Source organism: Garra rufa, chromosome 20, assembly GCF_049309525.1.
Source record: "Garra rufa chromosome 20, GarRuf1.0, whole genome shotgun sequence".
Classification (NCBI taxonomy): Eukaryota; Metazoa; Chordata; class Actinopteri; order Cypriniformes; family Cyprinidae; genus Garra; species Garra rufa.
The window spans coordinates 16,106,258-16,123,967 of NC_133380.1; the positions used below are offsets into that span (position 1 = coordinate 16,106,258).

The window sequence follows — 17,710 nt, forward strand, 5'->3', positions numbered from 1 at the left end:
AAACTAAAATCTTGTCCAAGAGGGGGACTACAGCCACACACTGTCTGCCTTTTGGTTTTGAGAGTGTAGAAAAGAGCACAACATAACGCATCAATAATAAAGCCTGGAAGTCACCTATCCCAGCTGTCACCTCTGATTAGAGTTTCATTCAGTCAGCCGCAGGCTCCCTTCTACCCAAGACAGCCCAAACGGCCCTGCAGAGAGCCATGTGACCCCTGCTGCACATTACAACATTATACAACAGAAGCTCGTATTGTCACGCACGAGGAGGGACAGGCGATAAGAAGCGCGAAATAGCGACAAAACCAGAAGTGAAAAGTAAAATATATTACTACTAAAACAGAAAGACTGCAAAGTAGCCTAGTGAACTGCACATTTCCAAGCTGTTCAGTTACAACAGAACTTATAATTCAGACTGTAGAGGCTGGATGCCTAAAGCCCACACACTGTAAAACTATATAGGCCAACTTTTAGGTAACCACACTGAAAACAAACAAAATCATTCAAAAAAAAAAAAAAGTCAAATGCTGTCAAAATATAGCAAAGTAATTAAACTTGAAGTTTATTATTGAGTGGGACAAAACCATAACCCCCTAAACAATGTATTTTGTGATCAGGTTGGCTCGTGAGAATAAAAAGATGGCATTAAAGTAACCAAATATCTCAGAAAGACAGATTAATTACATATTTTCATTAATTCATTCACTCCAAAAAGTTTTTGTAGATGATGGAAGCTGATACAATTAAAGTGACAATATCCAATTACAACTGAGATTAACAAAAAATGTATCTCCTAACATAAAATGGCACATCATGGTGATGGTATCAGATAATTCCTTATTTAAGTACCTTGGTATTCACATACTTATAAATAGCTTAAGGTTAACTTATTTTTTGTAACATCATGTCCATAACACTGATGTGTCCTGATGTATAGATTCATCACACTGCTTGGTTTAAGAGCATAACCATGGAAACTGTGGTTATTATTAAGTGATCATTTGCATGTCCATTAGCTGCTAGTTTTTAGCTGTATTCCCATGTGACAGTAAGGCTTCACTGGTGGATTCTATATAATTACCCTTCTCTATATTACAGGCAATTATCTCACATGAGTGGGTTTAGATCATGTACTCTGAGATCAGCTCAGAATCATCAGTGCTGTAGGGAAGCTAGTGAAGTATCATTTACTACCATTAAGGCACATGCCTTAAAATCTGCTTTCTAAAGATGCAGAAAGCATTTTCTTGAATGCTTTCTGAATATACTTTTTTTGATAGATGTTGGTTTCTATTTGTCATGTCATCCAGTACACCGAGCAGCAGTGTCACTGAAGCTCTAGCATATACTGTGACCAGGTTGGAGCTCAATTGATTTATCAAATTTCTGCCATGTATCTCCATAGAATAGCTTCTGTCACAAAACTCAAATGGCTGAATCCTGATGTCTCTGCTCCTTGTCAAGTTCTGCAAATATTACCCTAAACTTGCACACAATATGGAAATATTTTTGGAAAATGGCAAAGTTCTGACAGTCTAGACATAAATCAAAGATTTTTCATCTGAATGAAGGCAATATTTTTTGTTGTTTGTATACTTTCCATACCATATCACTTTATTGTCAAAACAGTCCCAGAATATATTGGAAATATTAAAAATATTGGAATGTTTTCCTTAAAAAAAAAGGCTAATTTATTTTCGACTGAAGAAAGAAAGACATGAACATCTTGGTTGACAGGGGGGTGAGTAAATTATCAGGAAATTATCTAAAGTGACTAATGCTTAAATGCACCCTTGCTGAATAAATGTATTCATTTCATTTAAAAAAAAAACGTATAGTCTAAAACTTTCGAGCATTATGTACATTGAATCATAAAGCATTAAACTGCACTGAATTTATTGACAGGAAATTGTTTGTAATGTTAAAGTCTTATTCTATTATAATTGCTTATGTCTTTTCCATTAAAAGCAAATAATGGCTATGCTCCCAGGTGTATCATTATTTCCCATGTTGATTCGTCAATTTCTCTGTTTATGTGCATTTCCACCTTCTCAACCGTTGACAATAAGCTGGCTGATGTGTGTAGGCAGGGTGTAGAGGATGAGGAAGAGGAAGAGCCCCAGGATAACCAAAATGATCAAAGCAATGATGTACTTCTTGTACTTCTTCCAGATAAAGAACACAAAGGTCTTCATCGGATTCACAAACCAGTTGAAGGATGTCTTGGGGCGACTTAAAGGGACAAAAACATATTTATGTAGCATATTTCAGCAAGTACAAGATAAAAATAAAAATATGCAAACTCATATGAATATATGTGCAGCTTTAGTCCCTTACTTTGGTTTTTCCAGAGGTTCAGGTTCTTTGCGTGCTTTTCCCACAGGGTTCTTCTCGGCTTCTTCAGCTGTCACTAGATGGAACTCTGCCTCTACTTTACCCTGAAAACCACATTAATGAATGAAGAGCCTGAGTCCACCTTTAGTAATAAACAGGTATTGCCAGATTCATTTTACTCAGTGTTAGTGCTTGTACCATTAGGAGGAAGGTGTTCCCACTGTGGTCCACAAACTGCAGATCTTCTGGTTTCATCTGACCACGCTTGCTTGACTTCTTTTTCTTCTTCTTCTTGTTTTTCTTCTCTTGTTCTGCCTCCCTCTCCTCTCTCTCTATATCCTCTTGGCTCTTCAGTTTGATGAGCGGCCACCAGCCCTTCATCCTTTTGCTGCGGAAGATAGAGAAGCGAGGGCCAGCTTTGTCTTTGGCCATCCTGACGCTGCATTGCTCGGATGTTTTTGATGCACGGACCATATCGCTGAGACGCAACTCTATGGATCCTGGTCACATTAGTTAGAAAGAGATCATTTTAAGGATTAACTAGAAAATGTCACTAGATTTCATTCATGAACTCTTGGCTAGTTACTAAAACCACAAACCTAAGAAGTCATTGGAGCCGATGCGGTCGTAATCCCAGACTTGCAGCACCAGAACAGACGGCTGGCGGAATTCAGTCTCCTCAAGGGCGAACAGTGACTCCTTCTTCTTGTAGATGATCTCTTTTTCCGTAGGAAGATAGTCAAAGTGAAAGACAAAGCGCCAATTGAAGTTGCCTTCACCAGTGAGGGAATTAAAATGCACGTCCGTCTCCTGCTTCTCATCTTCTAGACCTTTAATCCAGCTGGCGAATATGAAATTTATATATTTTTATTATACACTACCATTCATAAGTTTAAAAATTTTACATCCCCCTTTTAAAATCTGCAAAATGTTAATTATTTTATCAAATTAAGAAGGATCATACAAAATGCATGTTATTGTTTATTTAACAGAATGGAGATGTGTACATTTTTCTTATTTCTTTTTTATAAATTCAACTATTATTTTCTCTTGTAGACTCTATGTAAATGTCTTTTATGTGAAATATCCTATTCAGGTGAGTACTAAATTTGCAGATTCTGAAAGGGGGATGTAACCTTTTCACCTCAACTATATATAGATATTATATATTTAAAAAATATATATTAAACTTTTTAAATGTCTGCATTTCCACTTTTATTAATTTAATGCATCCATGCTGGAAAAAATAAAAAAATAGAATATATATATATATATATATATATTTTTTTTTTTTTTTTTTATGTTATAGAGAACCCTAAAGGGGTATCAAATAAACTTTTTTGTTAGTTTTTCTTGTATTATATTTATTGTGTATTCTGACCCTTTAACATAGATGTCACTTGATGGCTCTCCAGTGAAAGGATTGACATCATCCAGTACGACATCATCAGTATTCCAGATGATCACACGCAGTTCATAACTAGAAACATAGGGATAAATATTCTCTCATTACACAAATACTACACATAAGCAAATTATTAATCCTGAGAGAGGTTCATTTTAATTAAGCCATATAGTACTTTTTAAACAATAACTGAGTTAAATAAAAATACCCAGATGGTTGGGTTAATCATTTAACTCAACCGTTAGATCAAAACAACCCAGTCACTGGGTGTGTCCATATTTTGCCCAGTGCTGGGTTGTATTTAACCTTTTTTTGAGATGAAGGAAGAAATCTTCAGATATTTAACTCTTTTTATCAAGTCATTTGTGACATTGTGTTCTTAGAAAATGGTGTCAAAATGGTCACGCTTTCTCTAAAGCACTATATATTGCTTTAGTTTAAAGAGTGTGTAATGTCCTGATTACCTCTCTGGAAGTCTAGGTTTGATATTAACAGGTGGTGGTGGAGGTACATCCACTGGAAACATATCAATCCACATGTGAACATAACCCTGTCAGGTCAAAGACAGAGACATAAGAGAATATGTTCAAGTACAATGGTGCATCTTAGTTTGCATACTTATACACTGTTCTATGCCATTTTTAGTATAAATAGTGTGATTAGTGTGCACACACTGAAAATTCTAAACTTCAAATCCCCAGATAATGCATTTAATTAACCGAAAAACGAAGTCTGTTGGAGCTTTAATAACATCCTGGAATGAGACAGGCTATCAGACTCTAATGATGGACAAAATAACCTTATAAAATGAACACACAAGATGATTGAGCACATAATGCATTGAATAAGTATATAGTGTACAGTACGTAATTTCGGACGCAACTTAAAAGGATAGTTTACCCAAAAATTTAAATTCCAACATTAGTTACTCACCCTCACGTCATTCCAAACACATAAGACCTTCGTTCTTCTTCAGAACACAAATTAGGATTTTTGAGGAAATCCGAGGGCTTTCTGACCTTGTATAGACACCAACGCAACTACCACATTCAAGGCTTAGAAAAGTAGTAAGGACATTTTTCAAACTATTTCTTCTCTTTTGTGTCAGTCTGCGCCACACATTTTTTTGTACAGCCTTATTTGAACCAGAATATATAGACGATGAACTAGGAGAGATGAACACATGAAAGCATGCATCGTGTTACCCTCATGAACGTGCATCGAAGACTGTCATGGAAGAGATGAAATTGTTGAATAAACTCATTATTTTAGTTTTTTCAAGTATTCTCGTAGCTTCATAAAATCAAGGTTTAACCACTGATGTCACATGGACTATTTTATCAAAATCCTTACTACCTTTCTGGGCCTTGAACGTGTCAGTTGCGTTGCTGTCCAAGTAGGGTCAGAAAGCTCTCGGATTTCATCAAAAACATCTTAATTTGTGTTTAGAAGATGAACGAAGGTCTTACAAGTTTGGAATGACATGGGTGAATAAAGACAGAATTTTCATTTTTGGGTGAACTATCCTTTGGGTGAAGAGATGACCTGATTCAAGCTAACTGGCCTTGACTAAGACTGCTAACCAGTCGTGCAATGGAGTCTGACCTGAGGGAGGCCTGGCTTTTCGGCGTTAAGCAGTGAGCGGACTTCCACATGCTCAGGAACCAAAGGACACGCTCCCTCACAGAACTCTCTCATCTCCTTCCAGCGCTGCAGGACACTCAGAGCTTTATGCTCATCCAGCTCTGCAAAGTCTTCCTCAGTCTTCTTATTCTTCTTTAGCAACTCTGCAGCACCAAAGTCTCATGTTAAAACCATACATGATGTGTCAATAGATGTCAGTCTAATTGAAAATGTGTGGTTCATATGTCCATTTTGACAAAGAAAAAGTTCAATGCCCTGAAACAATAAAAGGATGTGGATTTTTTTGTGTCTCTGTTGAGCCAAACACAAAATGAATCTTTGTTTTACATGAAGGTGCTTTATAATCTTTATTTATGAATAAATGAGTAAAATTGTATTTCCACCTTCTGGAAAAGCCTCATTGGGAACTTTGAAGATCTTGTTGAGAACTTTAATTTCAGACTCTCTGTACTCTGGAGGTGGAATCCCATTTTTGCGGCAGAGCTCCGATAATATCGCAGTGGGTTTCTTGGCATCTCTCCACTTATTATAACCATCCCTGAAATCACAAGACAGTCTAATCTGATTTAACCTGTAGAGAGTCAAAAGAAAATCAGGCCACAAAACTGCTAAATTTATCTCAGTCTCTTAAGCGCTGCGGCTGCAAACAATCAACTGACAGTCAACAGCTCTTCGAATATGAGCTTAAAGTGGTCGATGAGCTTTGAAGACAACAATGACAATGACGGTAGTGGTCACGACAAAGATAATAATACTAATCATCATTATAATCATTATCATCGTCATCATCACAGGCCAAAACTATTACCCACTTATCGTAATGAAGGGCCAGGCCACATCCGGCGCGGTGCTGGCTGAAGAAACGGTTCTCCAGGTCCACGCGGGTCTCGCCAATCAGGTCATCAGAGCCCACAAGGTCATGGTCAAACACATACAGCGTGAGCTCTGTCTCCAGAGGGAAGGACACGGTCAATTCGAACACTCTGTGGGAAAACGAGACATCAGCATATTAAATATTAAATCAGTAATCAAATGATATCAGAGATTGTCTTTTTAGTTGTTTTCAGGCTACAACTGTACTGTCGTTTTCAGGCTGTCAGTGTGCATGTGCCTTCAAGTGTAAATAATACAGCCTCTATAAAAAATGTAATTTCATTTTTCATTCTTACAGCCATCATATTGAATGTTGTGAATTTTCCCATTCATTTTGTGAACAGACGGCACTTACTCTCCAAACACTGGGTTCAGTTGTTTGGGAATGTAGCGCTCTTTGCTGTCCATTTGCTGCTGGCCAACTTTCACCACCACATAGGGGTCTGCTTTTCCATTTGGGTCTGTGGGTGCCAGATTGGTTGCCTTGGGGTTCACAAGAAAAAACAGTTCAAATTTAGATTCAATGCACAGAAAATATAAGGGGAAATTATGGAAAACTGTATCAATGTAATGCATGCAATGCGCCCTGCATACAAGCTCCATTTAAAAGCACTGATTATTTTTGTATTTCTTGTATAATTGTGATATATCCAGGACTATTTATTTGCAAATTGTAAAAGGATATTATACTGAAATGAAAAAAGAAATTATACAAATTGAGAAAAAATTATAATTGCTATGTAATGGATATAGCAACAGCTCTTTTTCTCTGTTATGATGAAAAGTTAATGTAGGATAATGTAGGAAAGAGACTTGTTTCTATTAATTGGTTGAAGATTGAATGGAGGCTGAATTTAGGTGGACTAAATGAGTGGAGAAACTCAACATGCATCAGTGGAGAGACAGAGAAGTGTGAATAATTAAGCTATGACAGTTTAAATGGAAAAAAATTAAAAAAGAGAGAAACATGTATGAATGAATCGTTCACAATAAGATCAATAACATGCATTCGGAAAATAGAGGATATGAATTTTTACTCCATACTGACTTAAGGATGAATGATGAGAACATCTAAAATATACAGATGAAGTCAAAAGTTTACATACACCTTGCAGAATCTGCAAAATTCAGGTAACAACATAGTATTAAAAATCAAGTGTATGTAAACTTTTGAATGGGTTCATTTTCATAAGTTATTAACTATTATTTTCTCTCATGGACTATATGTAAATGTCTTTAATGTTAAATATCTTATTCAGGTCAGTTCTAAATCAAAAAAATAACATGCATTTTGTATGATCCCTCTTATTTTGGTAAAATAATTAACATTTTGCAGATTCTGCAAGGTGTGTAAACTTTTGACTTCAACTGTACATTTTCCTTATACATACAAATAAATAATCTAAAATCTAAAAAGTTAATGTTAACTCTCTCTACTAACTGAGCAGAATTTGTGAAACTGAAAAAAAGGAATTTGTTTTGAACAACTGATACCCACTTTTACAACATATACCCTCACAAGGACTTTGATGGGTGCATTTTTGGGAATTCCATTAGTGATCTGACAGTCTGCATCCTCGTCTTCAGGAGCGATGGGGTATATCAAAAACGATCCCTGCAATGAAGCACAGCTTTGCTTTAACCTCTAATCCTCACATTTTTCATGCATGCGGTCACACTGCTTATCCAGTGCATGAGCTTGTCAAATGCACATCTCACCTTATATTTACCCATATATCTCGTACTTTCATCTTCCTCTTCATCGTCCAGGCTGGATTTGCCTTTGTAGATGGGAAATATGTGCAACCAGTCCATGAACTGACTGAATTCATTTTCTAGTTCAGACTTGTAAAGCTAGGGAATGAAATAAAAGGGCAACAAAGAAAAAAGGACAAAAAATAAACATTGCAAATAGTTTTAAAATGGCCGAAGCGCAGAAATAAAACACTGTATTGTAATAAATAAAAGGACTGCAGTTTAAAGAACATTTTGAACCTGTAAGGTGGCAATGTTTTTCCTCTTTGGAGCAGGCGGCTCTATTTCAATCACAGCCTCATCATCCTCTGCCTCTAGTGCTGACATGCTCAGAGGTGCTCCATCTGCAGAATGTGACATTACACTTATGCTTTGAAACACATTCAGTCCTATGCATCCTAAAGCAGAAGATGTGGTTACTGAGGTCACACTAAAAATATGTGAATGCCAGCTCAAACCAAGTGGCAACCACAAACGAATTACACTAGAACTTCTCTCAGATGTAATTTCACTTTCATTCAGCCCATAGCTGATTTTTAGAGCATGTTTGAAGTAATTTACCTTCGGATTTACACAGTGTTCTACACAAAGTAACCACAGATTCATATACTTTTAGTATTTTGTTATGTAAGGCATTTGACAATCTATTTTTATGTGTGGCTTAAGGGATTAGTTCGGTCCTGAATTTATTTTCTTGATAATTAACTCACCCCCATGTCATCCAAGAAGTTCATGTCTTTCTTTTTTCATCTGAAAAGAATTTTTTTTTTTTTTGAGGAAGGATTTTTCTCTATATAGGGAACTTCAATTGGGATCAATGGGTTGAAGGTGCAAACTGCAGTTTCAATGCAGCTTCCAAGCGCTCTACACAATCCCAGTTGAGGAATAAGAGTCTTATCTACTGAAACAATCAACCATTTTCTATCAAGAGAAAAAAATTACATACTTTTTACCCACAAATGCTCTTCTTGCACTAGTTTTGCAACGTGCGTCAATGACTTTACACATTGCGCAACCAAGTTGGAAAGGTCGAGCGTGGTTAGTTCTTAGTTCTTTTTTTTTTTGGAAAATGAGCATTCGTTTTATTAGATAAGACCCTTATTCATAGGCTGGGATCGTATAGAGCCATTTGAAGATGCAATGAAACTGCAATCTGGACCTTCAACCTGTTTGCTCCCATTGTAGTCCACTATATGAAGAAAAATCCTGGAATGTTTTTCTCAAAAATCGTAATTTCTTTTTGAAAGAAAGACATAAAGATGAAAGACATGAAGATCAAAGATTAAGATTAGGGTCAAATAAGTTTTTGGAGATGTCAAAATTTGGTTGAAATTATGTTACATTGTCATTCAGTGTAACACAATATTTATGTAAAAATTCAAACAACATGCTTATTTTGACTTGTACTTACTAAAATATATAAAAGAATAAAGGAGCATATTAAATTTGATTGTGTTTTAAATGAGTAAAAATTCTTACTGACAAATGGGCAAAACCTAGTATAGTGGAAATTTAAAAAAAATGTAGAATTAAAACTAATTAGTATTTGTGGTTAAAGGAATTCATCTTTTAATATGTCATAAATTGATTTTTGCTGTAAATATTCTTGAAAAATTACACTGAATGCCATTTTAGTGGGTGTCTTCTGTAAATTAGGGAAAAATGTATGGTGTTTATTTTTAGCTCAGAAAAACAAAAACAAAAATGCAATTAAACAGAAAACATTTTATTCATTTATTTTTTGGAAAAACAACAACAAACTTTTGACTGGTAGTGTAAATGCAGTCAGTGCCTTTTCTCATTTCAACAAAGTTTCACGTCATCCTAGTTTATAAAGAAAGTGAATCTGGTGCACTTTTAAATGTAATTTATTTATGTTCACATATCAGGTCAGCAGATGCTTTATTTTTGGCCTTTAAACCACTAACATATGAGCTATAGAAATTATAGAGCTATAGTAATTCATCTTTTAATATGTCATAAATTGATTTTTGTTGTAAATATGCTTGAAAAATTACACTGAATGCCATTTTAGTGAATGTCTTCTGTAAATTAGGGAAAAAGTATGATGTTTATTTTAAGCTCAGAAAAACAAAAACAAACATGCAATTAAATTAAACAGAAAACATTTTATTTATTTATTTTTTGGAAAAACAACAACAATTTAAAGCAGTATAACACTTATTGTTTTTATGCTTGAACCCTTTTTCGTCTTTGACCCATGAGCATGTTGGATGACATAGGTGTGAGTAAATTATCAAGAAGTTTTAATGAGTGAGCTAATCCTTTAAGTGCCCAAATGTGTTTTGAGGTTTCTGTCTAATTGGTTCTGTTCAGAAGTGTAAATATTGTTGTGGTTATGCAAGTCTTTATGAATGAGTCATTGACATTGAAAAAAAATGATTCATTTAGAATAAAGTAACAATTAAATAATGTTTGCGTTTATAATACCTCCATCTTGTCCATCTTCCAAATCATCCTCTTTGACCTCCTGAAGAATAGATGGATGGAAACAAGACTTTCACATCTTGAGAAAACCAATAAGCACAGAGTTTAAACCATCAAAATAAGTTATCACCTGTTTTTCGAGTTCAGCAAGTGATGCGTAATATTTAGACCACCAATCAAGCTCCTCCTTTTCTGGTGGCTCCTCCTCTAACTCCTCCTCTTTTTTAATCACCTTTTTGATTGGAGACTGAAAATGTAGATTTCCGCATTAATTACAATTACAATTCATTTACTCACCCTCATGTTGTTCTCCAAACCTTTAATTTGTGAGCAGGCCTTCACATTCTAAACATGAACACAGATTTTTAAAAGCCAAACGCACACATTCATGATTGAAAGCATCCCATTTGGATGTCAGCAGGGGTCTTGGCTATGCAGTGGCTGCCCAATTAATCAGAGTGATCTAACAGCAGGAGCTCAAACTGGCACAGGAACACACTTCACTGCGCTCAACAAACCAGCACATTCACACCATAATCAACAGGTTAATGGGTGCAAAGGCCTTCAGATTTAATAACTGCAGACCGTGGATGGTTAAAAACATGTGTGCTAAGTACTCATTAGGAGCTATTTCAAACATCCCAAAGCAGCCAACTAACGTCACTGCACCCAGACTAGATACCCCATACTATCATATTGTAACAAATCATACATATACCAATAGCTTATTTATTCAGCTTTCAAATGACTTGTAAATGCCAATTCAAAATAATTATGACTGGTTTTGTGGTCCAGTGTCACATATGGTGAGTAGCAATGTAGCAATACTAAAATAAGTGTTCATTCTGAAAAATAAAGTCAGTGGAACTTACTGTGACTAAGTTAAGTGGGTTAATAGGAATTTTGCTATCCTTCAGAGGAAGTCCTCCCAAATCCATGGTGATCACTGTAGTTAGAGGAGTGGACTTCTGGGGAGGCTTCTTCTCTAAAACTGTAAGCAAATTGTTAAGAATTTATTAGGAAATTTCTATGTTAAAAACTATAGTCCATATTCTATTAAAAAACAGTCAACAATGACCATGCTTAGATGTGTAGAAATACTGATAGTTTTCAAAATGTGGTTATACTCTGATTAAAATACTTTTGTATTTTGAAATCAGTAAAATTGTTAATGTTTTTGAAAGAAGTCTCTTATGCTCACCAAGGCTGCATTTGTTTGATCAAAATACAGTAGAAACTGTATTATTGTGAAATATTATTACAGCTTATATAAATAACTGTTTTCTGTTTTAAAATGTAATTTATTCCTGTCTTCGGTGATTTGGTGCTCAAGAAACATTTCTTACTGTTTATTTTCATTAAAACGGTGGTACATGTTTTACAGGATTCTTTGATAAATATAAAGTCAAAATAAATCTTGTGTAACATTATAAATGTCTTTACTGTCACTTTTGATCAATTTAATGTGTGCTTCTGAAAAACAAAACTATTTATTTATTTTTATTTTTACTGATCCCATGTATATGCATTATGTAAAAATTGGAATTGTGGGTCATGTAATCATCTTATTTAGAGTACATTTTTCAGGATTTTTGGATGAATAGAAAAATCCAAAGATCAGCATTTATCTGAAATAAAAAGTAACATTATACAGTATAACATTCAAACGTTTGGAGTCAGTATATATTTTTTAGTTTTTCGCAAGAAATGATAAGGATGTTTTAAATTGATCAAAAGTGATGATAAAAACATTTATAATGTTACAAAAGATATCTATTTCGAATAAATGCTGTTCTTCTGAACTTTCTATTCATCAAAGAAACCTGAAAAATTATACTCAGCTGTTTTCAACATAATAATAATAATAAATGTTTTTTGAGCAGCAAATCAGAATATTAATGATTTCTGAAGGATCATGTGACTGGAGTAATGATGCTAAAAATTCAGCTTTGAAATCACAGGAATAAATAACGTTTTAAAATATATTAAAATAGAAAACAGTTACTGTTTTTGGTTTCTTTGGATCAAATAAATGTAGACTTTATGTTTAAAATAATACAAATCTTACGGTTCAAAAACTTTGGACTGGTAGTGTAAATGCGGTCAGTGCCTTTTCTCATTTGAACAAAGTTTCATGCCATCCTAGTTCATAAAGAAACTAGGATGGCATGTGCACTTTTAAATGTAAATTATTTATATGTTCACATATCAGGTCAGCAGATGCTTTATTTTTGGCCTTTAAACCACTAACATATGAGCTATAGAAGGTTCCATACCCTCAGGCTCCTCCTCCTCGTCTTTCCACTCCTCTTGGTCCCTGGGACCAAACTGCACAAGGTTTTGGACCACATGAGTTCCCACCAGGACCATCCTCCCGAATGCTCTCTGCTCCATTACGAAGATAGTAAGTGGAGGATGCAAGTAAACGAGTTCTGGAAGTTCCTGAAGACACATGATAATTTATGAGTCATTGCGCACATATGATAATAAAAGTGATCAAATATTGAATGCTAAATGGCACCACCAAACAATCACAAATAAATACAGATAGCTAGCAAAGACATGTGTTGACTACATATTGTGTAATGAATCATTCTGAGCAAGACATCAGACTCAATAGCAGCCTAAATCTTTCCAGCTTTGCTTTTAACTTAGTAATCTGAAACAGGATATGTGATCAAAGCATGTATGGCGAGCATGTTCTCAACACAGCTCTTGAGATAAGGTCTAATACTTTGAAAAGAGGGAGTCTTACAACATCAAAGTGTTTAACCACATCACTGAAGTTAGGATTCAGCTTGTAGCTCTGAATTTCCTCCGACTCGATCATCTGGCCAGCACACTCAATCCTCACTTGAGGCCGCTCCACTTCAAACAGGTTGACCCTTTTCAGGTCCCTCAGGCCCCAGTACAGCACCTGCCGTTAAAGGGTTTGAGTTCAAAACACTGTAGACAAGTCAGCTGGTAAATGTGCAGTAGGTCAAAACATGCTGCTATTTTAAACACTCTCTTGGGGATATGAACACTTTTAAGAAATCAATCTGTTCTTTGGCATGTAAGACCTTTAAATGTTGATGTTACATAAAACTTGCAATTTTGATTCAGGTTATATCTGTTCAAGATTGTACCTCTATTCTGTATTTCCTGAGTACAGGTCGAACTCCCTCAGGAATGATATAATAGCGTTCTTCTTCAATGTACTGTGGTTCCTTGGGGTCAACATCCAGTGGCAGAGCTGGCTGAGATGGATTCAGAGCACACAAACATATTTAGAGACTTTCTGTTATAGACAGGTGAAGGTGAATTTAGCAGCAGTATTGGCTACAAGTCGATTGGCTACAACCTGATTTACCGTCAGGAAAAAGCAACACAACTGCTTTTAACATAATTAATAATAATAATAATGTTGCTTGAACACCAAATAAGCATATCAGAATAATTTCTGAAAGGGTTTGTGACAATGTAATACACTGCATTTTAAATATACAATAAAATAGAACACAATTTATGTGAGTTGTAGTAATGTTTTACAATATTAATGTGAATATGTGAATATATATCTTTCTATTCATTCAGCTGCTCTCTAACAGACAAATGGATGCTTAAAGTCATTTGTGCATTAAAGGATTAGTTTACTTCCAGAACAAAAATGTCCATGTCATTCAAGCTCTTCATGTCTTTCTTTCTTTAGTCAAAAAAAATTAAGGCTTTTGAGAAAAACATTCTTTTCTCCATGCTGTGGACTTTAATAAGTGCCAACGGGTTTGTAGTTTCATTGCAGCTTCAAAGGGCTCTACACGATCCCAGCTGAGGAAACGTCTTATGTAGTGAAACGATCGGTCATTTTGTAAAAAAATGCATTTGTGTTTAAAAAATACATACCTTTTAATTTATTTTTTTTTGAAAATGACCGATCATTTCACCACATAAGACAATTTTACCTCAGCTTGGATCATGTAAAGCCTTTTGAAGCTGCATTGAAACTGCAATTTGGACCTTTAACCCATTGGCTCCCATTAAAGTCCACTATATGGAGTAAAATGCTAGAATGTTTTCCTCAAAAAACCTTAGTTTCTTCTGACTGAAGAAAGAAAAGCATGAACATCTTGGACGACATGGTGGTGAATAAATTATCAGAATTTTTTATTCTTGAAGTGAACTAATCCTTTAAGCTAGATTCTCTACTCACTGTCTTTTGCAATGAAATTCATGAGGAAAAAAAGGAGTCCCACCTCTCCAAAGCCTGAGTAATCCAACTCGATGAGCTCAAGCGCTGCCAGAATTTCACCAGCTTTGCTCTTGCCTTTTGTGATCTCAAAAAACTGGAGCTGGGGTTTTTTATATGGCTCTTCCACAAACTTCAGCTCTGGCTTTGCAAATGCACGACCAAGGGCTTGTGGACTGCCCTGTTGTAACATTCAAATGTACCACAAATAAATTGCACTGTAACATAAACTTTCATAATTGTGACTTCTATTGTTCTAGACTATTCATGGACATATACATGCTCTTATACATTAAACATTTAACATTAAAGAGATAGTTCACCCAAAAATGAAATTCTGTCATTAATTACCCTTAATTACTGGCACATGGACTATTTTATTAATGTTCATTCTACCTTCTGGGCCTTAAACGTGGCCCAGCCTTGTGTTGCTGTCTATGCAGGGTCAGAAGGCTCTCGGATTTAATCAAAAATATTTTGATTTCTGTTCCAAAAAAGAATGAAGGTCTTACGGGTTTGGAACAACATGAGGGTGAGTAATTAATGACAGGGTTTTCATTTGGGGTGAACTATACCTTTGAGTCATTGTATGTCAAAACATGGTCCAACTTTATTATTTATTTAATTTAAAAACGTTACCAGTGTTAGAACTAACTATTGTTTAAGCATGTTTTGATTTACACATTACAGCATTCCAAAACTGTTAACATAATAAAAACTATCACTCACTAGCTTGTTGTAGTCATAGATGTTGATGATGACCACAGGAGGGTCTTCTCTGTATTCATCCTTACTGCCCTCCATCAGAACCTGATCATAGAAGAGTAACTCACACCACGTCGGGGACAGAGTTTCTTCCAATACCTGCAAAGAATTAAATCTTTTAACAATCTCTGAGACACAAAGTTGCAATCAATAAAGGCTAAGTGGCTCATTTCTATGCCCCTTCAGATCCCACTAGACTTAATGGACTTGTCATAAATGGGCAATAAATCTCTGGATGTGAATTGAATGGAAGTTAGTTTTCATATAGAGCTTTTCCTATCCAGTGCTTTTTTTATTGAAAACAGAGAGAGAAAAAAGTATGTGCTAATATATATGAGACCCACCCGTGTGACCTGACACTGCGTGCTGAACACAACCTTGGTGAAGGGGTCGGACAGTCCATTGTCGTCAGCTGCAATAATGCCTCGTGCTTGATAAATGTGAGCACGTAACTGGAAATAACGACTGTCTGGGTAGAAGGACAAAAGGAAGGACTGTCATTTTCATGAAAAAAAATTCAAATGTCACCCACATTAAAATATATTGGTTTTCAAAGCTGTCCGAGACAAATTGGAAAATATCTGTGATGTCTGTATTGGCTAAAATGAATTTCTCAAAGTACCTTCCACCGCTAATTTGATGGGAGGCATGTTACGGGGAATCAATGCAGCAGATGTCGCCTCTTCGTAAACGGGCCTAAACTCTGCTGGAAGGCTGGTGACGCAGTTTTTTGCATACTTTGTGATACCGAGCCACATGTATACTTCCAGTTTGGCGAAAATTTCCCCCACTGGTCCACCAGGAGTCTACAGAAAAAAGAATTAAACAACAAAATTAAGCCACACATACAATACTGTTCAAAAGTTTGGGATCGGCAAGCTTTTTAATACTTTTGAAAGTACTGTCTTGAACCAGTGTTCAGCTATTCTTTTTAATAGTTAACTTTTAACTATTTTTACATTTTTCAGATCATCAGTCATCAAAGCTTGGTAAATATTGGTCACAGACCCAGAGATTTACTTTAAAACTGGATTGGGCAGAACAAGATTTTGCAATAAGCAATATGAAGTAGGAACTCACCTTCATGTAAACAGCAGTGATTTTCCCGCAGTCTTTACCTTTCTCTTCCTCCACCAGTGAGAAGAGAATAGAGGGTGCTGGGATCCTGGCATAGGCCACTCGCTTCCCTCCACTCATCATCCACAAAAACACATCGGGCAGAGTGCTCTGAGGCTGCGTTTAAGAACACAAACACACTTATTGTTTTGGTGGTAAAAAACAACATGCATTTTTAGATACATTTGGGATCAAAAGTTTACACCCCCCACTTTCAGAATCTGCAAAATAAGAAAATAAGAGGGATCATACAAAATGCATGTTATTAGTACTGACCTGAATAAGATATTTCACATAGGGACTCATATGTAACTATTACAGAAAGTTCAAATGCTCACTGATGCTCCCGAAAGAAAAACTATGCATTTTGAAAAGATCCTTTTTTTTCATATTTTTCATTTAGTACTGCCCTTCAGAAGCTACAGAAAACAGTTACATGTTTCCCAGAAGACAAAAGTTCAATTTTCCCTGATCTTCAAGATCAAAAACCCCCAGCTCTTAATGCATAGTTTTTTCTTCTGGAGCATCAGTGAGCGTTTGAACCTTCTGCAATAGTTGCATATGAGTCCTCAGTGTTAAAAGATAGATCTCAAAATCATACAGTCATTGTTGGAAAGAGTTCAAATACACAAAAATGCTGGAAAACCAAAGAATTTGTGGGACCTAAAGGATTTTTATGAAGAACAACAGGCTGTTCAGTACAAACAAGGGACTCATAAACAACTGTCACTAAACAAAAAGACAGCTGTGGTTTATTCAGGTAACAACACAGTATTAAGAATCAAGGTGATGTAAACTTTTGAACAGGCTCAATAATAGTTAATAATTAAACTATTATTTTCTTGTGTGGGCTATATGTAAACATTTTTTTATGTTATTCATTTTATCTTATTCAGGTTAGTACTAAAAAAACAATAACATGCATTTTGTATGATCCCTCTTATGTTGGTTAAATAATTAACATTTTGCAGATTCTGAAAGGGAGATGTGAATGAATCTTAATGGCATTACTTCTATGGCCAGAAAGCGTAGTCTCTTTGCGATATTCCTGAGATCAGTTAGTCTGTCTTTAACTGTATTTCTGGTGACTCTCTTTCTCAGTCTCAGAGCCTGCTTTGCCAGCAAAACCTGCAATTCATATCACA

General features: G+C 35.5%; 1 protein-coding gene across 1 annotated transcript in view; it reads right to left on the bottom strand.

Annotated features, from left to right (window-relative positions):
* Window positions 1–1,199: 1,199 nt before the first annotated feature.
* fer1l4 (fer-1 like family member 4) overlaps window positions 1,200–17,710 on the bottom strand; it is a 33,954-nt gene continuing 17,443 nt past the window's right edge. The window contains exons 23-47 of the mRNA XM_073825488.1: window positions 17,577–17,693; window positions 16,530–16,682; window positions 16,072–16,255; window positions 15,794–15,918; window positions 15,414–15,548; window positions 14,692–14,865; window positions 13,588–13,698; window positions 13,215–13,376; window positions 12,736–12,901; window positions 11,332–11,450; window positions 10,590–10,706; window positions 10,463–10,502; window positions 8,252–8,355; window positions 7,976–8,110; window positions 7,755–7,871; window positions 6,612–6,739; window positions 6,196–6,366; window positions 5,767–5,921; window positions 5,345–5,526; window positions 4,204–4,289; window positions 3,716–3,814; window positions 2,934–3,175; window positions 2,533–2,834; window positions 2,338–2,438; window positions 1,200–2,232 (exon numbers count right to left, since the gene is read on the bottom strand). Coding sequence (XP_073681589.1) covers window positions 2,052–2,232; window positions 2,338–2,438; window positions 2,533–2,834; window positions 2,934–3,175; window positions 3,716–3,814; window positions 4,204–4,289; window positions 5,345–5,526; window positions 5,767–5,921; window positions 6,196–6,366; window positions 6,612–6,739; window positions 7,755–7,871; window positions 7,976–8,110; window positions 8,252–8,355; window positions 10,463–10,502; window positions 10,590–10,706; window positions 11,332–11,450; window positions 12,736–12,901; window positions 13,215–13,376; window positions 13,588–13,698; window positions 14,692–14,865; window positions 15,414–15,548; window positions 15,794–15,918; window positions 16,072–16,255; window positions 16,530–16,682; window positions 17,577–17,693 — 3,606 coding nt within the window. The 3' untranslated portion in view covers window positions 1,200–2,051. The remainder of the gene's footprint in view (window positions 2,233–2,337; window positions 2,439–2,532; window positions 2,835–2,933; window positions 3,176–3,715; window positions 3,815–4,203; window positions 4,290–5,344; window positions 5,527–5,766; window positions 5,922–6,195; window positions 6,367–6,611; window positions 6,740–7,754; window positions 7,872–7,975; window positions 8,111–8,251; window positions 8,356–10,462; window positions 10,503–10,589; window positions 10,707–11,331; window positions 11,451–12,735; window positions 12,902–13,214; window positions 13,377–13,587; window positions 13,699–14,691; window positions 14,866–15,413; window positions 15,549–15,793; window positions 15,919–16,071; window positions 16,256–16,529; window positions 16,683–17,576; window positions 17,694–17,710) is intronic.